At 36.0% G+C, this 25868-nt stretch overlaps 1 protein-coding gene across 6 annotated transcripts in view; it reads left to right on the top strand.

Moving 5' to 3' along the window:
• The window catches only part of REPS1 (RALBP1 associated Eps domain containing 1), a 92402-nt gene that overhangs the window by 59105 nt on the left and 7429 nt on the right, over positions 1–25868 (top strand). For 2 of the 6 annotated variants that reach the window (XM_006151084.3, XM_014588834.2), the window contains 7 exons: positions 6266–6384; positions 11312–11392; positions 17795–17882; positions 19124–19225; positions 21562–21634; positions 23162–23280; positions 24180–24244. In XM_006151084.3, the coding sequence (XP_006151146.1) occupies positions 6266–6384; positions 11312–11392; positions 17795–17882; positions 19124–19225; positions 21562–21634; positions 23162–23280; positions 24180–24244 (647 nt within the window). The remainder of the gene's footprint in view (positions 1–6265; positions 6385–11311; positions 11393–17794; positions 17883–19123; positions 19226–21561; positions 21635–23161; positions 23281–24179; positions 24245–25868) is intronic. The other 4 variants (XM_006151081.3, XM_014588835.2, XM_006151083.3 and 1 more) reach the window with 3 other exon arrangements.

Below are 25868 nucleotides of genomic sequence, written 5' to 3'. Positions count from 1 at the left end.
GTCTTTAGTTTCTTTCTGCATATACGTTGCTTATCCTTGTCTTTTAATTATGAATGAAAAAGTTACCATTTGTAGTTTTTCTTGAATATTTAACATTTATCCAAAACTTTTAAAAATTTTAAGTACTTTTTTCTTAGAATAATATTTACATTTCAAGTAAATAGAAGTGTGTAGAAGCCATTAAATGAGGTTAGAACTTTGAATCTTCGTGATTAAAGACCTTCCTGATACGTTTGCTGCTGGAAAGCAAAACAAGTTTTAAACCATAAGACTTTAGGGAAGTATTTCTATTTCTAAGAAGATTAATAATAGCAGATAATCACTTTTAAGATAATTTCTTAGTATATCAAGTATAAAACTAAGAAAATGAGAGAAATTTTAAATGGGTAGTTTATAAATGGGTAGTATAAAACTGAAACTTTTAACACAAGGTTATTCAACAGGTAACAAGTACACAACCGAACTGATTCTAAGGAATTGTCCAGATTCTTTGAAGGATAGAAGGATGAAAAGAACTGCCAGTATTTATAAACCTAAAATAAACCCAGAATATGGCCATAGGTCAGTATTACCACACTGGGTTGTCTTTTTCAGACACATTTTTATATAGAGATATACGTTGCATAGCAGCCCATTTAGGGTTAACTTTAACAAATAATTTAGGCTCATGCTCTTCTTTTTCAGCCCTGATGCTCTGATGATGTCAGGGGCAGAGCAGAACCCTCAGGAGGGAGGCAGGGTTGACACAGTGTTCCAGCAGGAGGATAGGTTGGAACACTGCATCAGGTAAGAGTAAACTATACCCCTGCCTCCAGAAGGATACAGTCCTGAAGCCTGACCTTGTGGGTGGGCAGAAAGCCCTTGGTTGGAGTATTTACAGGGAGTACAGTTGGAGGAGGTGCAGTTTATTTTTAGACCGTAGACTCACGGTTGTTGGTTTCTAAAAGACAGGCAATTTACTCTCTTTCTACTGCTGTTTCTTGTTCTGTATATGAAGTAGGAAAGAAGCAATGTTTAATTTTACTCATTTAACTCAAAATAATTTTTGGATTATCTCAGACAGTACTTTTTCAAACTTTTTAGTTTAAGGACTCTACGTTCTTGATAATTACAGGCTCCAAGAGCTTTTGTTTATGTGGATTAAGTCTGTCAACAGTTATCATATTAGAAATCAAAACTGATGAATTTTAATTATTTTAATTGTTACTTAATATTTTAAAAAGAGTTATTTACTTAACTTTGTTATTTTTTAATTTGACTAGAGAGAGAGAATGGGAAAGAGAAAAAGCAAGCTACCAGGTTTGGGACTCGAACTGAGGTTAGCCATGTGGGAGTCCACTGCCTTAACCACCACACCACCTGCTGGCCCCTATATTACTTAATTTAAAAATAGCAACTGAGACCAGCATATGGTGTAATGGTTATGTCACTGGATTCCCACATAGTTGACCGTGGTTCGAGTTCCAGACTTGGCAACTTAAAACTCAATGCTGGGCGCAAGTAAATGCTTGCCCAAAATCCCGAGAGGAGAATGGAAGAGAAGGTACTGTGGTACAGTCATCCCCCTGGGGGTGATTTCTTGTTTTTTGTCTCTCTAGTGAGTGCACACACCCTGTAGCAAAAATGTTTCTCTCAAAAAGAAAGTAATAAAAAACCTATACATATTCGCATAAATTTTTAAGAAAAATAACTGTATAGTCCAAAACAAAAATTATGAAGAGTGATATTGTTTTACATTTTTACAAATCTCTTTAATATTTTGCTTACTAAAGTAGAATATATTGAGATTGTCCTATTTGCTTCAGCATTCGATCTGTTGGATATGTTATTTCATTTGAGGTGTATTAGGGTCTGAAGACCCTGCAGGCCCTAATCCAGTCTGCTGCCTGTTTTTGTGTAGCCTACAAACTAAGAGTCAGTCAGTCTGTCTGTCTGTCTTTTTAAATTCCAGAGGGTTTATATGCTTGCTAGAGAAAGAGAGAGAGAGAGAGAGAGAGAGGCAGGGAGGGAGACAGGAGAAAGCACCCTTTAAGTAAATGGGTCACCCTGCTATCTCTTTTCTGTCTTTCCCTCCTTTCATTGAGTTGAGACTCAGACCATGGGGTTAGCAATGGGGGATCCAGGTGCCTTAATTACCAGACCATGGAGCCAACTATTTTTTTTTTCTTTTTAGTTATTGAAAAGTAAATTTAAGGAATAATCATATTTCATTACAGATGAAAATTATATGAAATTCAAATTTCAGATTCCATAAGTAAAATGTTACTGAAACACAGCCATACGTACTCATTTATAAGTTATTTATGGCTACCTTTACACTACAGTGGTAGAGTTGAATAGGTGCAACAGAGACTATATTGACTACAGCTTAAAATATTTACTTTCTAGCCCTTAGTAGAAAAAAGTTGTCCAGCCCTAAAGTACATGAAAGAAAATCTAGCTTCACATGTTAAGAGGAAGAACTATTAGGTTGTTGGAAAAGTCATGCCATATTTTTCTTTTCTTTTTTTATTATGCAAAAATGTATCATGACTTTCCTGATGACCCAATATTTTATCACTTTTCAGGTATTTTTAATATTCTTTGGTACTACTTCAAAGCATAAATGGTAATTTCTTTAAGGTTAGTTGCAGTGCAGAAGCTGAAATCATATTAATTCTTGTGCTATTACATTAAAATCTATCAATCTGTCTTGTACTTTAATGAACCCCTTTTCCTTGAAAGATTCTGTAATGTAGGCCTTGTTTATTTGTAAAATATCAGTTCATTGAGTTATACAGATCTTTTAGATTTGGGGATACTTCATTATATTGGGTCATCAGAAAAGTCATGACATATTTGTGCATGTTTTTCTGTCCAAAAATGTGTCATGACTTTTCTTTTTTTTTTTTTTTTTTTTTGGAGAGGTTGTTCACTATAGGATGTGTGCACTTGCCAGACAGACAGAGGGAGACAGAGACAGAAAGCGAGAAATCACCCCCCAGGGGGGATGGTCACGCCGCAATCCCTTCTCCTCCATTCTCCTCTCGGGATCTTGGGCATGCACACACATGCGCCCGGCGTGAGTTTTAAGCCACCAGATCCGGGACGTGAACCACGGTCGACCACGTGGGAGTCCAGCGACATAGCCATTACGCTAACTGCTGGTTCCCAATGTGTCATGACTTTTCTTAACGACCCAATAAAATACCAAGAAAGGTATTTGTAAATACCCCAACTTATCAGATAATTCTTTTAAGTGGGGGAAACACTGGAGTTTATGGACTATGGATGAGTACACATTTTCTATCATTTAATTTAAAATTTTCTTCTTTCATGAGAGAGAAGGCAGAGAAAGACCCCCTCTTATAGGGTCTTTATAATGTGGTTCATACCCAACCTCAGCTAGCCTGGATTGTGGGCATATATATGGAGGCACTGGGACGTGAACCCAGGAACTTCCTGTATGTATGCACTGTTCCATTGACTAGCCTCCAGATACGAATTTTTACTTGAAAGCTCAAACTTGGTCATAAATAACAAATGCTACCAAAATTTACTTTTCTTGAAATGGCAGGCTTACTTTGTTAATTTTGAGAAAATATCTGTACAGTATTCAAGTCTGAATAATGATAGTTTAACAAACTGTTATTTCGAGGAAAATGGTTCTCAGGAAAAAGTGTCGTGTTTGGCCTACAGCTAAATCACACAAGTACTTTTTTTTTTTTTTTTAGAAGTATTTTTCTTTGAAATAACTTTTGTACTTTGATAGCAGCACAAGTGCTTTATATGTTTCCCATTTTGAAACACACAAAGTATTGAAAGTTATGTTTTGAAGGACTGAAGTTTAGTAAAGTCAAATTTTATTGCATTATCATGGACATTCTTCAGGGAGATCAGCATGCATATTTTAAATATTAAACACTTTTACTTATATGCATACGAGTGAAGAATATAATGATTTTTAGTATATTTTGTAATGATTTTTAGTATATTTTGTATCTACTGCTTTGATTCATACTGATATGCTGGTATTTTTACCTACCATTGCTTTTGCCCCTTCAGTACAAATGACAACACAGAAAAAACATTATTAATATTATTACTCGAATAATTTTGACTCTCATTGAGCACTCTTGGTCTATAGCTTAAATACTGCTATTCTAGTAAAATAATTGTTTTCAGTTAATTATAAGGTATACTTATCTGGGCAAATAGCATTTCCCCTCTCAGCCTTGGGAAGATAGGCCCACAGTAGCCTTGTGCCACTGTATCAGAGCGGTTCCCAGCGTCTCCCGTGTCAGAACTGCCCTGAGGTGGGAGTAGTGTAGAGCTGGGCCCTGCATTTGCCAGTAGAAGAGGACATCATGAGAATGGAGATGGAAGAGGCCAAACTAGGGCCTCTCCTAGATTGCCCTAAGTGATGTCGAAAAATAAAGTAATAGAGTCTGGCTTTAAAAGGTTCTTTTGAAAATTAATAATCTTGTAGTTAATACTATTTCAATTGTATTTTTCTTTTCTTTAATATTCATTTGCTGTGAGGGATCTCTTAGTACTTCTTTGTTCACTATGTACCTGGCAGGTTTTCATTTTCAGTAAATTTGCAGAGTTATAGCCACTGTCCTTTGTTATCATGGGGGGGTATTCATAATTTTTGTTGCCACTGAAAACCCCAAAATATCCAGTGAGGGATGTCTTGCTTCTGTTTACCATAAGCTATCTCTTTTCATTAGTTCTTTTGCTAAGAACTTTGATTTAAGAGATCTTTATATAAGAATATGTGGAGCCTTCCTGTCTCCTGTTGGTTCTGTACTACCCTGACACTTATGGAGAAAACATAGAACTAAAAAAGACACAGAAACAGTTTCTGATCTTAGGAAACAAAAACTAATCAAAATATGATACTTGACTACAAACCAGAACCTTTAGTATGATATAATTATAAAGTTATAACGTCAGGGTAAGAAAAAAGGAAATGGTTTGAGAGAATCATGTAATAGAAACAGCAGAAGGAAAATTTTAAGAATTGTTCTGATTATCAGTAGTTAATTGTGATTCTAGGAGAATGACTTTGAATAAAGAAAGACACAAAAAGCCACTTATTCAATGAATGAATGAGTACTCCTAATGTATTGGGTCTTATGTTAGGCACCAAAACTTGAAAGAACTGCTTATGAACAGATTGAAAGGTTAAAAGCAATCCGTTGCTAAGTTATATTATATGACTGTCTTTTTAGAAATCTGAAGTATAGGGACCAGCAGATAGCGTAATGGCTGTGTCACTGGACTCCCATGTAGTTGACTGTGGTTCGAGTCCCGGACCTGGTGGTTTAAACTCACTCCGGGCGCGTGTGCGTGCGTGCATGCGTGCCCAAGATCCCAAGAGGAGAATGGAGGAGAAGGGATTGTGGCATGGCTATCCCCCCGGGGGATGATTTCTCGCTTTCTGTCTCTCTCTTTCTGGCAAGTGCATGTGCCCTACAAGAGAAAAAAACGCTTTTAAAAAAAAAAAAATCCGAAGTATAGTACTAACATTTAATTACAATGTCTTTCCTTCTGATGAAAAAACTCAGGTGCTGTTTTATTCACCTTGCCCACAATCAGTATTTGAAAACTTTTTAAAAATAGCATGAATCTGTAGCCATCTCGGTTAAGTCTGCAGGTGCCAATAAGCCTGATGATAAGTTTGATTCCTGTCGGTTCATTTACTTTGCTTTTTGCCTGTGGCTGGGGGCTCTCCTTTTGTTGTCTGTTATGCCTATATGTGGTTCCTTTTGGTAACAAGGGGAGATATGTAGAAAAAGTGTGAGTTGATTAGTATAAATAATCAGGGTAAGAAAAAAGGAAATGGTTTAAGAGAGCCAAAGTATATTTCAAAGGAATATTAAGGGATTTTATTTGGTGAAGAGGATTTGTGCAGAAAACTTTTGATTTTTCAAAGCCATCTTACTGATTAGGGTTCCATGGAGTACTTTTTAGGTAACTAATACAAATTCATGACTATTACCCAAAACTGATTCAAAGAATATGGTTTGTTGCATTTTTATGGCTGTATAACACTCTTCTTTCTACTTGTTACTGACTGTAGATTTTTTTTTTTCATGTAAAGCTATAGTTTGAGGTACTCTATAAGAAGCAGGAATAAGCATTGTCTGATTAAGAACATGAAAGGAAATTCAGTTTATAAATTACTATACGTGGGAATTATCTGTTAGATTTATCATAGGTAAATATTCCTAAGCTAAAACATACTGTTTATAGGGAATTTTTCTGTTTTTAATTTCAGATGTTGGGGATCAGCCAAGTGAGGTAGGTTATTCAGGCTCTCCTGCTTTACCTCCGAGCAAGTCACCTTCGATGCCATCACTAAACCAGACTTGGCCTGAGCTGAATCAGAGCAGTGAGGTTAGCAAAGCTTCCCTTTTCTTTTATTAGAAGTTAACTTTTTTAAGGTAAGAAGTTTTAAAGAGGGCATTTCCAACATGTAACTCTTTCAGGATATATGCATAGTTGAGAGAGCATTTCATTTATGACTATAACAAATAAATGTTGGTAATTACATGATGTGTTAAGGTTTTCAAAGTATATCATTGGTTTCTACCATTCATTCCTGTTAAACCTTGTGAGTTAGGCCAGGCAGTTACATGTAGGTAACAGTTAGAGGGTGCAAGACTTGGCTGAAATCTCACATCCAGTGAGGGACAAGAACTCAGATTTGAACCCAAGTCATTTGATGTGTAGTCAGCTCCCATATACACAGTCTCACACTACTGTCTCTTTCCTATGGGCAAGGTGTTTGATAACATTTGGAATCTTAGCACTGAAAGTCATAGAAAAAGTCATGGATTCTAGCTTTCCATATGAGAAAAGTATTTTTGAAACTCAAACTATTTGAAATTAGTTTTATTCAGTACAAAAAATGAAGTGTTTCAAACATATTCAGTGCATTAAAGATGTCATATATACCAAACACAGTATGCAAAAAAAAAAAGGGGGGGGGGAGACAAATACATTACTCTCCAGTTACTTTGGAACTTCCTGACATAAAACAGTAAAAGGGCCACTGTGGTTAGGGGAATCTGACCTGAGGCCTCACTTCCCTAAGGAACCCCGAGGCCCCTGTTTAACCTTTGTGCTTTCGAGAACTCAGTTGGAAATCCCTTGCTCTAGTCCTTTGTGTAGTTTTCTTTGTAAACAAGCTATTATTTTTTCTTACAGTTTTTTATATCCCTTTAGGCAGTGCTACAAAAATAAGTCAATTCTTTTCAGGGAAAAGATTCTAAGTTTCTGTGTTTTCCATGTCTTTTAAAGTAAAAAAAAGTACTGCATTAAAGAACACACTTGTTAATTTTGGACAGTTGGAAACAGAAGTAACTGGCAGTTTTGCAGGACTTTGCTGGTGCTTCATATCCTGGCCAAGATATGTCCTAGGCATTCATTGTATGAATGGTCATACAATTTGTTTTACAACTGGATATAAAACCATTAATATAAGTTTTTCTAGAGGGAGGGATGAAGCCTTAAGAGTTTACTAGTAGGTTTATGGAGAGTAGTATCCTCCTGTTTTTGTTGTATTTTTTTTTTCATTTTTTAAAAAGCAGGTTAAAAGAATATTTTCATCTCATTGGCATCAGTTCATAAACAGAAATAACTCTAAAATACCTCAGTTCTAAAACCTGTGTTAATTCTAAATGAACTTGTATGTGATCCTTGAGACTAAAATTCTCATTTCAGTAGTTGTATTTTCCCTACTTAAATATCCTACCAAGATTGAGTTTGTAGTATTTGGTAATAAGGTCACTTTTTTTTTTTTTGGTGGAGTGTGTGTATGCTTTTTGCTATATGTGAAAAATCAAATGCTAATAAATTATTCATTTTAAAGACATTTAATGATACTTATAAAAATATGTACTCTATGAGGTGGGATTTTAGGTTTTATTTTAATTGTCTACCAGAAAGCACTAATGTTCTTTTAATATATGTTCATATAGCCCCTGTGGATATGGATGAGGCACTCATATATGGGATGGCACTAATGATTATCCCTAACATTTATTGAGCACTTTTGATGCAGTGTTAAAAAAAAAAAAAGCTCTGTTAAAAGAGATAACTGTATTAACTCTTCAAATCCTCAGAACAATCTTAAGAGGTAGATGTTATTAATCTCATGTTACACATGATAAAACTGAAGCAGAGAGAGGTAACTTGTCCAGTGTAACTAGGATTTCAGTGATCTGGTTCCAGACTCTTGCCTAAAGGCATGAAGATAAGAGTATTTCTCTGCCCTGGGGGTAGCTTACCTGTTGTCTTGCAAAACCAAATTAAACTTTATGCCTACCAAGTGAGGTAGTAGGTAAGTGCCCTTTTGGGGGGGCAAGCTCTTTTGTACCTAAACTTTCCTCCATAATTAAATAATTAGGATTTAAAAAATTCCTTCTGTATCCATGTAACAGTAACTATTGAGGTTAAAAACTATTTTAACAAATATTGGTAAGTTACTTCCCTAAAGTGCTGTTCCTTGATAAAAATGGATTACTGTGGACTTTGGACACTTTGAATGCATCAGTATTTTTCAGCATATCTTAATTTTCATATTAAAACGAATCTGTAGGAAAAGTTGTTTAATGATTATATTAGCTATTTTCAACAGTATGCTCATTTGCTAATATTTAATTTCTACATGTCTTCTCAAATTGAATATCACTATTTTAAATAGTAAGTTGAACTTTGAAGCATAAAATGTATATTTTCCCAAACTAAGTTTTTTATAGAAGGATGATTTTGGTTACTGGGGTAGTTGTGTCTGTCTGTAAACATTCGTGTGTATTATTGTATATGTGTAGACATTTTTCCTTCTTCAGAAGACAATGGATAATTCCTAAGAATCAGATTTAAATGATAATTTTAATATAATTTTGATATGAAAATTCTATACTATTATTAAGATCTCCCAAACAAATGGAATGTATTAAATTGTTATTGACTTACCACTCCACCTACTTTAAGAGGTATGATATTTCTTTGTGTACCTCTTTTAGAAGTGTAGTATTTCATATGAAAATACATCTTCTATTTAACACATACTCAGATGCTTGATTTGCTTTCATCATGGCCGCATTCTGATTTTTCTAGCATGGGGTTAGGGTGGGGGATGGGGCCTGATTGGCAGTTCTGTCTTGTGGTCTGGCATGGCCCTGTTTATAGTGCTCATTGCAAGGAGTGACTTGCTACAGATTGACATAAGCGCAAACATATATTAATTTCAGAATTCTTTGCATCTTATCAATTATGTTTTATTAAATATCAGTACATATGTATAAAATACGTGCATGTACATAGTAGAATCATCTTTCAGGGGTTGATGTGAAAAATCAAATGCTAATAAATTATTCATTTTAAAGACATTTAATGATACTTATAAAAATATGTACTCTATGAGGTGGGATTTTAGGTTTTATTTTAATTGTCTACCAGAAAGCACTAATGTTCTTTTAATATATGTTCATATAGCCCCTGTGGATATGGATGAGGCACTCATATATGGGATGGCACTAATGATTATCCCTAACATTTATTGAGCACTTTTGATGCAGTGTTAAAAAAAAAAAAAGCTCTGTTAAAAGAGATAACTGTATTAACTCTTCAAATCCTCAGAACAATCTTAAGAGGTAGATGTTATTAATCTCATGTTACACATGATAAAACTGAAGCAGAGAGAGGTAACTTGTCCAGTGTAACTAGGATTTCAGTGATCTGGTTCCAGACTCTTGCCTAAAGGCATGAAGATAAGAGTATTTCTCTGCCCTGGGGGTAGCTTACCTGTTGTCTTGCAAAACCAAATTAAACTTTATGCCTACCAAGTGAGGTAGTAGGTAAGTGCCCTTTTGGGGGGGCAAGCTCTTTTGTACCTAAACTTTCCTCCATAATTAAATAATTAGGATTTTAAAAATTCCTTCTGTATCCATGTAACAGTAACTATTGAGGTTAAAAACTATTTTAACAAATATTGGTAAGTTACTTCCCTAAAGTGCTGTTCCTTGATAAAAATGGATTACTGTGGACTTTGGACACTTTGAATGCATCAGTATTTTTCAGCATATCTTAATTTTCATATTAAAACGAATCTGTAGGAAAAGTTGTTTAATGATTATATTAGCTATTTTCAACAGTATGCTCATTTGCTAATATTTAATTTCTACATGTCTTCTCAAATTGAATATCACTATTTTAAATAGTAAGTTGAACTTTGAAGCATAAAATGTATATTTTCCCAAACTAAGTTTTTTATAGAAGGATGATTTTGGTTACTGGGGTAGTTGTGTCTGTCTGTAAACATTCGTGTGTATTATTGTATATGTGTAGACATTTTTCCTTCTTCAGAAGACAATGGATAATTCCTAAGAATCAGATTTAAATGATAATTTTAATATAATTTTGATATGAAAATTCTATACTATTATTAAGATCTCCCAAACAAATGGAATGTATTAAATTGTTATTGACTTACCACTCCACCTACTTTAAGAGGTATGATATTTCTTTGTGTACCTCTTTTAGAAGTGTAGTATTTCATATGAAAATACATCTTCTATTTAACACATACTCAGATGCTTGATTTGCTTTCATCATGGCCGCATTCTGATTTTTCTAGCATGGGGTTAGGGTGGGGGATGGGGCCTGATTGGCAGTTCTGTCTTGTGGTCTGGCATGGCCCTGTTTATAGTGCTCATTGCAAGGAGTGACTTGCTACAGATTGACATAAGCGCAAACATATATTAATTTCAGAATTCTTTGCATCTTATCAATTATGTTTTATTAAATATCAGTACATATGTATAAAATACGTGCATGTACATAGTAGAATCATCTTTCAGGGGTTGCACTGGCAAGTCACACTGGCTTGCTTTGTTTTGACCAAAAGTTCATCAGCATCACCAAATCATTAGCATTGGAGTTTTAAAAGGACACTTTGAAGTTAGTTTTTCTTTCTCTAGTCAAGATAAATCCCTATGTATTTTTACATGGTGGCCATTCATATCACTTAGACTCTATTCTTATACTGTGTGTTGAGTTTTAATTCTGTAAGGCTTTGAATCTCTTACATAGAGATTGCAATAAATTATTACACAGTTCATTGTGAAGCTGCTCACTTTACAAGATGACCCAGCATAGATAAATGTAAAATGTTTATGGAAAAATAGAAATTAAGAGTCCCATTAGACCTGTGAAAGCACAGCTTGCAGTGCCACCTCTGAACGACTGCTAAACCTTCTCCAGTGATCTTGCTCCATCTTTCTCGTCATGCTGACTTGTCTCTCCTCTGTCTGTTCAGCAGTGGGAGACATTTAGTGAACGCTCTTCAAGCTCACAAACTCTGACCCAATTTGATTCTAACATTGCACCAGCTGATCCTGTAAGTCAATCACTTAGCTTGCTTGTTTGAAATTAATTTTATTAACCCAAATTTCCATTCATTACGGTTTTATCTTATATGCATGATTCAGTGGAGTGCTTAGAGGGAGATGGTGGCAGGCTTTCAATTTTCATGTGCCTAAAGGCAGAAAAAAACATTTTTTTGCCATTCCTTGTATTTTCTAGTTACTTTGGTGAGAGAAAAGTGTATGCTTTTAAAGTCTGGTACATGCGTCTAAGGCATTCTGTGACGATTGAGTTAACTTGTCATTTGCCAGTTAAGTATATGTTTACTAAACATATACCACCTATTTCAGTGAAGTGACAGGTTAATACTATTTTATCTGTGTGCTCACCTATCATGTACTACATATGTAAATATTTATGCGATCTCAGCTTTTACTTTATTCTCAAATGACATGGCTTTTTAAAACTTAGTATGTTGAGTTCTGTTAGAGAATCAAGGTCAACAAAACAATGCAGAGCAGTTGGTCAGAGATTTCCCTGCGCGAAGGAGCCTGTGTCTTGTCTTACTGTGATTTACTGTGTTGCTTTAAAAATGCTACAAAGTTCACATCTTGATTTTAAAAATAAATTCTAGCCCCACACAGTTAATTTTATATATGTCCCACCAGTTCTTCAAGCTATTTGAAAGCTTCAAAACCTTAGCTGTTAATCATCCTTATCACTGTTCACGCTTCTGCTTTTTTTCTTTCCTTTCTTTCTTTTTTTTTTTTAAAGAGAAGGACATGCGAATAAGCACTTTCCACACACTGGTGTGTTTCTCAAGTGGCTGGATCGGATAATCCAAAAAGAAAAAGTAGTAGGAAGGGAAGAAGAGTAACGGTACATTTTTATAATGAGCAGAGTAGGAGGTCACATACATGTTCTTTTTAGATGTTTCTGATCAATACAGCCAGGATTTTTTTAATTAAATGGAAAAAAGGATCTTGTAGATTTTGGAGAAATGGCATTTAAAGATAAAGTATATCTTCAGCTGTTCGATTAATAGGTCTTTCATGTGTTTTATGATCTTAAAGAACTTATATCTTTGGAACATAGAGAGGATACTGTTACATTTATTGAATTCAAATACATAATGTATGGGTGTTTTTAAAGTGTTTATAATCTATTGAGTATTGGGGGCAATTAATATGTAGATCATTGCATCTTCTGCTTCTCTTCTCTTGCTACCTTCAAGGCATTTGTCTTTGATTTTAATCTCTGAAAAATAGAAGAGACAAAAAAAACACTTAAAGTTTTTGCTGCTTACTAGCACTTAGAATTAAGGTCTCAGGAAGGGACAAGATTTGTAAACTAAAAGTCTTACCTTTAAGTTTCCTTTAAAGCTTGAAGTTTTACCTTTAAGCTTATTTTTAATCTTAAAGTTTTGTTTCACAGTAATATTCTATGTAGTTAATTTTTTTCTGGTACTTAGTGATAATACTTTATAAGGGAAGAAAGGTTTCATGTAACAATATAGAAACTCAGTTATCTAGCCCTTGAAAGAGTTAAAAACAACCACTCGTATTATGGTTGTCAGGGCAGGTAAGAAACACACACACACACACACACACACATATATAGAAATCTGGAACTCAGATGCCAGGGTCTTATTTTTTTTATGGCTGAATAGTGAAATATTTGTCTTAATAGCAGTGATTTTTTTCTAACTTGGAAATAATCCTCAGATTTATAAATACTAGCTCTAGTGTAAAAAATGATACAGCTCAGTAGTTCTCTTTGTTTCTGTAGTATGGTAGGAGACTCTAGGAGAATAAAGGGTGATTAATTGGCATTTTAAACTTGAATTTAGACCTCTGGATTTGATAAATAAAATTAACATTCTTAAATATTTGTAATCAGATAGTTTTTTGTTTGTTTATTTTTTAATTTGCCAGAGGGTTTAGGAAAGTCAGAGAGGGAGAGAGATCAGGAAAATGAGAACATTCCCTCCGGGGAATAGTCACATTGCAGTCCCTTCTCCGTAACTTCCTTGTTTCGGGCTCTGGGGCACTCCACACTGGTGTTTCTCAAGCAGCTGTGTCTGAGAATCCAACCTTGTGGTCAGCCATGTGAGATCCAGCTGCCTTAACCATTATGCCACAGGCTGACCCTATTTTTGTCTTTCTTGGTAGCAACTTAAACCTGAACTTAACCTAACTAATAATCTCACTTTAAATTTTTTATTAGAATGGTTTGCTTTCTCCTAATTGTCCAACAATGTCTGAGTTCCTTAACCTTCATTTAATAGTAACCTGAAATAGTACCCTTCTACATACCATAGTTTATAGCCACAATCTCAGATAATCCTTTGAAACACTTATATAAATAAGGATTATAAGTAAGTAGGTAAGGCCCATTCAGATTAGAAGGGATTCACCTAGGAGGGGGAAAAAAACCCACTATAGTTCTAATATAAATTTAACAGTGGTGGAAATATTTAATTGAATATTGAAAAAAATCTAAATTTCAATAATTAGCCATTTACTCAGTAAAGAAAAAAAAAAAAAGTCATTGAAAAGCTCCAAACCGGACTCCAGCACTTACAGATATCCACTGTGCTGTGTGGTAACCACACGCACACACTGGCATGGTTAGCTACTAGGTTCCCAGAGTTGTGATGATTGAGAGTCTAACTGTGGTTTCCTTTCCAAAAGCTTCATTCCTTTTCTTGAGCTGCTTATCAATTAATACCTTCTGGTAGAATCTGCTTCTGCTTGGATATATGTGAATCAAAACACCAGGGAGAGTCTAGGCTGATAAGTATAATTCAGTAACCTTTCCCATGATCTCTGCCTGGTCTTGAGTGCTGTAAAACTTCTGCAGTTCAATGCGTGTCAGGAGAATTAGTTTGATTCCCTGATTAGGACCAGCCAACTCACCTAATGGTGCCTTCCCTGGGTGCCTGTTACTTTGTAGGTGTAACAAGTTGGTATTCTCAACAGTATGATTGTCATATATTATCAATATATTTGGGTAAGTTTTTCACAAACTTTTTTTTGTATGCTGAATCTTTTTTTTTAAGAATTATTTTATTTATCTTTGTTTATTTTTAATTTGACCAAAGAGGGACAGAATGAGAAAGTGAGAAAGCAAGCTGCCAGGTCCAGGACTCGAACCATGGTCAACCATGTGGGAGACCAGCACCCTTAACCATCCCACCACATGCTGAATTTTGAAAGAAAGTCTGAGTTGGCAGAAGTGAACAAGGGCTTTCCAGGCAGAGTGTGTATCATGAACAGTGTCAGTTCACTGTGATGAAAATGTAGGGTGCATTTGTATATGGGGAAGTGAGGAGGCTGAAGAGTGTATTTGAATCCAGGATCTTTGTATTTTAGCGAGGAGCTGAGCTCATCCCAGGGACCAAGAGCTCGCTCAGAGTAAGTAACCTGATAAGAGAGGGCAGCGTGGAGAACGGATAGGTGGGGAAACAAGAATTGACCAGGTCAGAGAGGTTGAGGAGATGAAATAAATTAGTGACATGGGGATGGGAAGTAGGCAAGGCTGGATTCAGACATCTAGAAATAAAGCAAGTGGCATGGTGGTTAAGGGTCCTAGACTTCCATGTGGCCAACACCGACCATAGTTTGAGTCCTGGGCCTGGTGACTTGTTTTCTCAGTTTCTCTCTCTCTCTTACTCTCTCACTCTATCCTCTGGTCAATAACAAAGTTAAATAAAATAATTTTTAAAAAGAGAGAAATAGCAGGATTTAAGGGGCCAGCAGGTGGCGTGGTGGTTAAGGGCACTGGATGCCCGCATGGCCAACTGCAATTTGAGTCTCCGACCTGGAGGCTTGCTTTCTCACTTTTCCTTTCTCTCTGTCTGTCTCTTTCTGGTCAAATTAAAAATAATAATAATGGGACCAGCATTTAGTGTGATGGCTATGTCGCTGGACTCCCACATAGTCGACCGTGGTTCGCGTCCCGGACCCGGTGGCTTAAAACTCACGCCGGGCACATGTGCGTGCGTGCCCAAGATCCCGAGAGGAGAATGGAGGAGAAGGGATTGCGGTGTGGCCATCCCCCCTGGGGGGTGATTTGTCGCTTTCTGTCTCTCTGTCTGGCGAGCGCACACGCCCTATAGCAAAAACCTCTCCAAAAAAGAAAAAAAAAATGATGATAATTATAAAAAAGGAATTAAATATATCCTTTTTAAAAAAGAGATAACAGGATTTAAGGAGAAGTATACAGATATGTGAGCATAAAATAGAGCAATGTTCAGACAGTTTCTGAACTGTATAAACAAGTGCCTTTAGTGATTTAGGAATGGGTTTCCCAAAGACCTTGAATGAGTCAAATATGTAGAAGAAATGGGCAGAGCCTGCCAACCAGTGTTTTTTCCTTTGTTTTTGTTTGGTTTTGTTTTTATTTGGGGGCTGATCATCTGGAACAGAGCAAGTGTTACCTTGGCATCTTGTGGCTCAGGGCTCAGAGGTTATAGACCTTCATTTTTGGTTCTTCATTTGGGTATTGAAGTGCTTAAAGTCAGAACTGTCCATCCTGCTGCAAGCCAGAGTCACTAACCAGCTTGGGTGCATTCCCTTGAGATTAGACCTTGTCTGTGTCAGCCTCCGCAAGGAATTAACCACCTTGTTCTGCCACCGGCAGGATTCACTGGACTAAAGCTGTCATAGGCCTGCAGCAACCAGTAGTTGCAGAACTACTCAAGTATGCTGTAGTAAACTTTTGTTGATACAGAGACTTGAAATTATTTAGAGAATGAAGTCTTAGGAGTCATTATTGTGACTTTCCATTGTTCTGTATTTCACAAAATGTAAAATGCTAGTTAATGTTTCCAACTGTTATAAGCCTTATAAATCTGAATTTAAACACATACACAAGAGTATATATTAGGTGAATATCACGAGTTTAAAGCATCTTAGTTTTCCTTGCTTGTCCTTTCCTAGTTTGGTTTGGATTTGAAGAACTTTCTCATGAGCTATCATTTCTTTCTCTTTTGATCATGCTTCATAGTGGTAAATCTTGATTCTTACAACAGTTTCTTCATTAAAATGATAAATTAAGAAAATAGTAGATTTGCTCCAAAAGCCATGTGTTTTGTAACTGTAAATATAATTGGAGCAATTTTGTAAGTGTATTGTTATATTTTCCTGAGAACAACTGGTTATTAAGAACTTTAAACTTTCAGCTTGATTGGTTAAATACATGAACTGATCCAGATTTTCACTGGCATAGGGGCAGAAAGTTACTTTGAATGAATTTGACAGTACGATAGCTATAAAGTATTTGCTATAAGTAGTTTGCATTTTGAGATTATGAGAAAAAGCCAAAGAAATGTGTAAAATAAGAAAGTTAAGTGCTGGAACTTAACTTTATCTAGCAAAGGCTTGGTGTTAACTCTCTGGGACTGGAACAGTGTCTGACTTAAACTGAGGGTCTTCCTCCTCACTAAATTATAAACTTAACTCACTACTAGATATTCGAACTTGAAGAATCTAAAGTTCAGTCTTCGGCAGCAGGGTTTGCAAAGTATGAACTGATCCCTCCTAGAAGGAGCTGAGTGAGCCCCCTTCCTGATGTTTTCAGCTAATACTGTAAAGCCAGATGGCTGATCCAGTTCTAGTTCCTCCCCTACAGGTCTCTGCCCCCATGGCCTGGCCTCCCTGTGTTCCAGGTGTACCTCTCTCCCTCCTTCCCTTTCTGAGAAGCTACCATTTGTCTTCATCTCACTTTCCTGTCTGCTCTTCCATTTTCTTTTCTTTTCTTTTTTTTTTCAAAAGTTGATACTGCCAATACCTTTACTTTTCTAACAGACTTGCCACTCGTGAAAATTAGAAATACCAAATGTATTACAGTCATGAAAAAGGTTTAAGTATTAGCATGTGAGAATGAAAGTCTTGCTAAGTTCTTCTGAGCAGGATTTATGCTAAATTTTGAGACAACCACATTTTAAACAGTTTACTACGTAGAATTACTATTGGTTAGTATTGCAATATAACAGTCATCTCATTATTTTATAGGTAAAAAGAAAAGTGTCAGCTTCTCTTGAGTGATGTAATGAAATTGAGTTTCTAGGCTGTTACTTTTGGTTTTCATGGAATGGTGCACTTTAACCTCAAAGATTCACATTTATATAGTTTTGTTAGATCATTTCATTCTTTGCTTTCAAATACTGTCTTTTGAACTGTCTTAAGGATTTTTTCATATAAATCTTTTATCATTCAGTTTAAAATATAGTTCTTATAAAATCAGATTAATGTTAAGCACTTTAAATATAATTTTAGAGCTTTTAGTTTCAAAAATTAATTTTCATTCTTGCCTCAGTGTGAATGAGAAAGTCTGTTCACCAGTTTTTACAGTATCAGTAGTTTTGATGATTTCGTGTTGTGTTAACCTGGCATTTTTAATACAAATTCTACTTCCTCCCATTTGTCTCCAGGATACTGCTATTGTTCATCCTGTTCCCATTCGCATGACTCCAAGCAAAATCCACATGCAGGAAATGGAGCTAAAAAGAACTGGCAGTGGTAAGGCAGCTGTGGCTGAGTTCTGTTTAAGTTTAGCATCAAACTAAAATGCCTGTGTTAGAGTCTAGGAAGTGGCCGAGCAGTAAAATGAGATGCTCTGAGGGGCTGCCCCACTGGGAAGGTTCCAGAGGCACATCTAGAGGCCTCCCTAAGTATGCCAGCCTGCGAGTGGCCCCGATCCAGGCACAGCTGTCTGGGGCTGTGGGATCGTGGTGCTGGGACTTGGTTGGGGGTGCTATCTCTGGAGTCTCTTTCTCTCTCTCATGGAAGAAATAAATATAGTTTTTAAATTAAATAAATTATGTAAATGTTTCCCTCAAGCCTCAGATTTCTTTTATAATAGTTTATTTTTTTAACATAGTACTTTCTAAAATTAATGTAGCAGTATATGCATGTATATTTATTTACAGCTTTTTAATAGACAATTACTGATTTTCAATTAGAGAGTTTTAAAATAAAGCGATTTGAAAATGTGATCTTTCTAATTTTCTGTGGATTTTTATGGTCACTGTTATGATTTTGCATGTAAAGTATGTTCAGATTTTAACTGAAGAGGGATGTTAGGTTAAAGTGAATTTTGACTTTGAAATTGTGTATTTTGCTGGAATTGTTCAAATTTCCCCCCTTTTTAGACTAAATTAAGTTAGGGCTTCTCCAAGGTAGTTTTATTTTGTGTAAGTCATAAATTAACTTAGTTTAATTACGCATGTATGTGGTATTTTAAGTAATTATGCTATAGGAGAAAAATTTTAAAATATGAACGTGTAAATAAACGTTTCATAATAAACTATTTTCTGTGTAGAAATAAATTTCAGGCCAACCCCACAGCCTTAATGGTTAAGGTATCCAGATCCCACATGGTCAACTGCAGTTTGAATCCATGTTGTTGAACAACATGCTGAGTGTCTGTGTGTGCATGCCCCAAATCCTGACAGGAAGGAGAAATGGAGAAGGAATTGTGGCATGCCCATATGCTATTCAGGGATGCTGTCTCCCTCTCTCGCGTTCTCTCTCTCTCTCTCTCTTGTAAATGTACAGGCAGATCCTCTGGCAATTAAAGAAAACAAATTTCTGTAAAAACAGATATATATTTGTTTTTATTAAAAATGCTAGTTTGTCTTATATCTCATGGATTTACCTACACCTTTTTAAAAATACTGAAATGAATTGTTATTTTGTAGTCTGAGGTTTATCAACTGATAAATACCTATGTCTCATTTTTACTTATTAATCTCTGCTAGATCATACTAATCCCACTAGCCCGTTACTTGTGAAACCATCTGACCTTTCAGAAGAAAATAAACTAAACTCATCAGTGAAATTTGCTTCTGGAAATACTGTAGGTAAGTGAAAGATAGCATTACATCTTCCCTTTGAGTTTATTAAGTTTGGATTTAGCATCTGAATAATTCAAATGTATAACTATTTTAATACTATCTTGACTGAATAGAGTACAGGGTAATCCATCTTTTTAAACACCCTGGCTTGTGTAAATAGTTGCCCGTTGCCTCCTGCTTCAGGTGGGCCTACTCTGCCATCTCTCTCATTGTAGCCAGGTGTGGGCCATTGACTTCCCTGCTAGTTCCTTTTGTTCTCTCTTAGGGGAAATTGTGTGTTTATTCATCATTCAGCCAATTGAATTGGCTACTACACAGGTTCTGTTCTAGGCATTGGGAATTTAGTAGTAAACAAAATAGAAAACATCTTTGCCCTGTAGAATTTACATTTGGTGAAGGAGATAAAGAAGAGGAGATGGTCACTCTTACATTAGAAGGTAATTACACTGCGGATAAAAATAAAGCTGGCAGAGGGGAGGAGGAATACCATTTTAAATAAGCTGATCAGAGGCAACCTTACGAAAAGATGATATCTGAGTTAAAACTTGGAGGAGGTGAGGGATCCCTCTGTGTGTATCCTGAAGGAAAGACGTTAAGGCACAGGTAACAATACATGTAAAGCCCTATGTTAGGGAACTTGCTTCTCCTGAAATAGTAAGCAGACACCTGAATAGAATCACATAACAAGCTTAGAAGGCAGAGGTAGCTGAAGGGATTATAAGAGAGGGTCATCATACCACTTTGACTTTTACCGAGTGAGATCAAAAGCCCCTGGGAGATTTCGAATGGAGGGGTGATACGATCTGACCTTCCTTTATAACAGGTTACTGTGGCTGTTCTAATGATAATAGGCCAGAAGAAGACAAGAGTCAAAACAGAAAGAGACCATATAGGATATAGTTATAATAATCCAGGCAAGAGGAAGTGATGACCTGGTCCAGGGTGATAGCAGTGAAGGTGCTGAGAAGTGATCGGATTCTGGCTACACAGGTTGAGTAGCCCTAACCTGAAAATCTGAAATCCAGAATGCTCCAAAATTTGAAACTTTTTGAGCATTCACATGATAGTACAAGTGGAAAATCCCACACCTGACCTTATGTAATTGGTTCATAGATAATCACTGCAGTCTTCTGACTGTGTGTATCAGGTGTATATGAAACATAAGTGAGTTTCATGTTTAGGCTTGGGTCCCATCCCCAGTATCTCTCATGTGTGTGCAAATATTCCAAAAACCAGAAATCCAATACACTTCTGGGCCCAAGCACTTCAGACAAGGGATACTCAGCCTGTGTTTTGTACATTATGCAGAAAAAGACTACAGGATTTGCTTACCCACATGATCTAGGATATGAAAGAGAGAGGAGTCAAGGGTGATTCCAGGGTTTTGACCTGTGCGACTGAGAGATGAGGAAGGCTGTGGTCACAGCAAGTTTGTGCAGTAAGAACAGGAGGTCAATTTAAGACATTTTAAGATTTGAGATGCCCGTTAGAACATCCAAATGGAAATAATGTTCATTTTAGCATCATTTTTATATCAAATAATTCTGGGATTCAACCAAAAAAAGGGGAAAGAAATAAGTGTTGAAAGGAACCTGAACCAAATAACAGTCCCTTCAGTTTGTAGCTCTTGAACATATGTAACTAGTATTCTTCAAAATGTACCTGGAGTTTCTGTTTTTAAATGATTTCATCCTGTCACAACTGATTCTCTACTGCTTCATGGGACTTTGAGGAAATAGAAGGTGATGTTTCTTCTGGAGGAAAATAAGGGACTCCAAGCTAACTTATAAATTTTATTATCGTGTAAGCATGTTTTATTTGTGTCAAAGTTTTAATTTTGTAAATTTTGATGTTTTATTTATTTAAAATATTTATAATTTGTTCTTAAAAGTAACTTTTTCATTACAAAAATAATTAAGGTTGCTGTAGAAATGTAATATACAAACCAAACCAAGAAAATGATTATTTATATTCTATTTCACAAATGATCATGATCAAAAATTATCAACCTTTACCTCTCATCCTGTTCATTTATAATAATTTTTACATAATATGAAAGTGTAATATGTATTCTGTTTTGTAACTTATTTTGGATACTTCTATAACATTAGATAGTAATTTTTCTAGACTATAACTTATTTTGTCTGCTGTGTGAATATGCCATGATTTATTTACTATTTAATTTTTTACAATTAATAATGCTAGAGTAAACCATTAAACCTATTAGCTAATCTTTGAATATCTCTCATTTTAAATACTATATCAGTTATATTTGTTTGTGGTAGATAGAGCAAAAAATAAAGAAATGATTATTATTAAATAGGATGTATCCCATTTATCAGCAGATGGTTACAGTAGTTCAGACTCTTTTACCTCTGACCCAGAACAGATTGGAAGCAATGGAACTCGTCAAAGGTCAGTATTTTTGTCAATAAAAATCTTGTTAAGATATCTTATTGCATTTTAGTATTTAAAATTATTTAGGCCCAGGCACAAATTGTTTTTCTTTTTTCTGAAGGCTTTTAGGTTATCTGTTGATTATGTTAACAGATAAGTAATTTCGATTCTTTCCTACTTAGAAAAGCAAAAGGAACTCTGATTTTTTTATTCTGCAGTATTTTTTTAAGGTTTATGTTAATAGGGCATGTGTGCTCACTGGAGACGGAGAAAAACAGAAAGAGGGAAAGTGAGAAATTACCCCCAAAGGGTATGGCCACACCACAGTCCCTTCTCCTCCAGTCTTAGGATTTTGGGCCTGCATTCAAATGAGCCTGGTGTGTCAAGCCATCAGATCCAGGACTTGAACTGCTCTCAGCCATGTGAGAGTCCAGTGCCTTAACTGCTGCACTACCTGTTGACCCCTTTCACAGTATTTTATAGGTCTCAAAAGAGCTGATAACTTCTTGGCAATAAAAGTTTAATGTAGTCCATTTTGTAGCTGAACAGTAAGAGTGTTTAAATGAACCTTATGGCAAAAGAATTCCATTTTTTAAAATGCAGTCAAGAAGTACAGCCCAGTCATGGGCTCCCTACCCAACCTAGAGCTCTGTGTTACTGGGTTGTCTGGGAAGTCATGATGCATTTTTACATAGAAAAATGCCATGATTTTTCCGACCTAATACATTAAAACCTTTCAGATGCAAACAAAAATGTGTGGGATAGGGTGGAGGGTAGCAAGAGATTTGACTGAAAGGGCTTTACCATCCACTAAAAGCCATGTGCAAGACAGAAGCATCTTTCCTCACTTTTTGTACATCATATACTTCTGTCATGTGACCAGAGGACAGAGACAGACTAATAAATCAGAATCTTCAAGGAGCTCAGAGTCAGAAGGTTGCTTATCTCCCTCTTAATTCTTCTGTGTTTCTTAGAGTTCTCAGTCCTCTGGATTTTATTCGTTTTATCATCGTGAAGATCAGATTGCCTGTCTGTGGAGACATCTTTCTCCACATGGAAGAGAGCAAAGAGTGGATCTCTAGGGCGAGTTGTCACCTCTAGGAGGAGATAGGCTGTGGTGGCCCAGGAGTGGGCATCTCAAGTAGTTGAACCACATTCTAACTCAGCTTACCAAGTTGCAAACTTCGATAGTTGAAAGTTAACCAAATCAGAAAGTAGTTTTTGGGTTAATATTACCTTTAATTGAATGGGAGAACATTACACTAAGTTTGAAGTCTATCTTAAAATCGTATTGATGACTACCTTTATTTTCAAAATTTTGGAAATTTTGCTTAATGTATAACTTTATGTAAAAAAATCACTTGCCACATATCTGCTTGTTAGGGCATATTGTAAGTGATGCCCTTTATTTATTATAATACTTGCGTGCCTACTTGAAGAAACATTACATTAATAAGACCCTTTATTACTTTGCAAGTTTGAATGCTTAAAAGAAAAAGCTCCAGTATCAGTAGCATGACCAGCCGTGATGGGTGACTTTTGCAGGTCTCATTCAGGAACGTCGCCTGATAATACTGCCCCACCACCCCCACCTCCAAGGCCACAGCCCTCTCATTCTCGATCTTCATCTTTAGATATGAATCGGACCTTTACAGTCACCACAGGTAGGGTAAAGACTCATATGGTAGACATTATCTAACTTTAAAGTTAGTTCAAGATAGATACATTGTATTTCTCTCTCTCTCTCTCTCTCTATATATATATATATATATATATTTTTTTTTTTTTTATATATTGGTGGAAATCACAGGGGAAATTCTCATATCTGAAGAAAATTTTGCATTAAAAAGACATCCAATGAGAGAGATTCTCTCTTCTTAACTGTCTAAAATATGTCTGAGTACAAATAATAAAGATAGGAACATGAGAAATGTCCCAAGAAATTTAAAAGAGATTTGGTGATGTCAAGGGGAAAAACTGATAGGTCTTGATTTGGCTGACGAAGGAGAGAAAAGCATCATAATGTACTATAAGGTTTGAATTTTTGTCTAACTGGCAATGTTGCCATTATGTTGCTTAAAATAAAAAAGTTATGGCACAGACTAATGTTGTTTTAGTCATCCATCGTGAGTTGGGGACAATGAAGAAAAGGGTAAATAATCAAAATGCGGTTGGACTTTAAAGCTGAGAAAGATCCATGTATTATTTGAGAATTATCTCTATTAAATAGAATTGATAAAGTGAAATGCTAGAGAAAAGGGAGAATTTGGAAGTCTATGTGTGATAGCTAAAAAGCTATCAGAAACATGGGAAGAAAACCAGTGTATACTATTATGGAAAGAGCATGTCGAAAGTGCCTTATAAAATCGAGGTAACCAGAGAATGAGGTCTGAGATTTGGCCATTTGGTCACAAATAGACCATTTTGCAAAATGGTTTCTGCCTTACAATCCTTACCAAGCATTCTTAGGAATCTTTATCATATAGTCATATTTGTTCAGTCTGTTTCTTCTATTGGCAAAATGATTATGTATTTACTAAAAAGAAGATGTATATTCACACAGGACAACAACAGGCTGGAGTTGTTGCCCATCCTCCTGCAGTGCCTCCAAGACCGCAGCCCTCACAGGTAATCCTTGGCAGTTCGTCATTGTAATGAATGCCAGTTCCTGCGGTGTCCATGATCAGCTTTTCTGTGAAGTATTTAATTCTGTTCTAGAATTATCTGGAAGTTCAGGAATTACCAGTTATCCTTAATGATCATTGAACTGAATGAAGTTAAATCTTATTTTGGAAAACAAGAACATCAATAACCATCTTAGTTATTTTTTGGAGGAACCGTAGCATAACTCACAGAGTGAGCCCTGTATCTCACTGGCTGTGTTACTGCATAAGTAAAGGAAGTGTTAATTACCCTCAATCAAAATTTCTATGCTTCTAGGTCGAAATTGACTTGCTGTAGTAGATGTATGTTTAAAATGTTTTAGGATAGTCTCAGTGGCCAGTAAGTGTGTGCCGCATTGAGAAGGTATAGGGAAAAGGAAGTAAGGAAGACATGAGCAAGGACTTGAAAGATAAGTATTTATTGGGGGAGGGGCAGCCAAGTGAAAGAGGTGGTGTCCATAAAGCACAGAGTGTGTGTGAAGCCTGGTATACTCCAGGAGAAAAGCGATTAGTTCAGTATAGCTGGAGCAGACATGTGGGGTGATGAGAAATACAAGTGGAAACGCAGAGAAAAGACAGTGTCTTCTATAGCATAATAGGAGGGATAAGTTTTTCTTAGAGGACATGGGGAGTTTTTAAAGGGTAAACAGGGAAGAGACTACAGATTTGTTCCTGAGGCATCTTTACTTCCTTGTCATAAAACATCTCACATTCTATTTTAATTCCTGTTTACTTATCTTTTATCCTGACTAGACTGGACCGTCTGCTTTATTAGGCCATGAGCCTTACTTGTGTTGTTCATTATTGTACCTATAGTGCCTGGCACAAAATAAATGCTAAGTGTATTTTCAGACTGAAATGTTGACAGCCTTGGTCTGGCAAAGGAGTGCAGGCCCAGTTGAAGAGAAGTGTGCCTGGCATATTGGGAGAATACCTACGGCACCTTAAAATACCTCCGCACTTTAACATTTAAGAGGCAGGCAGGTACCGTGGTGATGAAGGCGCTGGGTTTCCACATGGTTAATTAACCATGGTTCAACCTGGCAGCTTGCTCTCTCACTTTCCCTCTCTGACTCTATCCAGTCAAATTAAATAATAATAATATTAAGTCAAATTGAATAAAATTCTTTTAAGAAGTAATTAATAAAAATAGTTTTTAAAAGAACTTTTTAAAGGAATGAACTGTTGTGTAGTAGCTAAATTAAGACAAAAATTAGATACAAGTGGAAAATCAGGGTAGGGCCAGATCCTCCCCTTTTCTTCAGTGTACTTTATTTGCAATGACAATTTTGAAAAGTATCTTTTTTTTTTTTTGGCAAGTTAATTGTCTTACCTTTTTTGAGTTAGGGTTTAAACATTTAGAGCTAAATGTTACTGTAGTACACTTCTCTACATTTAGTTAATAGGTCATCTTTTTATATGTGTTTTTGAAATTTTATTTGTTATTATTATTTAGTATAGGGCACTCAACATGGGGGTAGGGGAGGCATGAGAAAGCAAGCTACCAGGTCCAAGACTCAAACCGTGGTCAGCCATGTTGGAGTCTAGCATCCCAACCACCATGCCACCTGCTGGCCCCAAACAGATCA

Source organism: Tupaia chinensis, unplaced genomic scaffold (assembly GCF_000334495.1).
Source record: "Tupaia chinensis unplaced genomic scaffold, TupChi_1.0 Scaffold000313_1, whole genome shotgun sequence".
NCBI lineage: Eukaryota > Metazoa > Chordata > Mammalia > Scandentia > Tupaiidae > Tupaia > Tupaia belangeri.
Note: the sequence above shows the minus strand (reverse complement) of the source record. Positions and strands in the feature narration are given on the sequence as shown.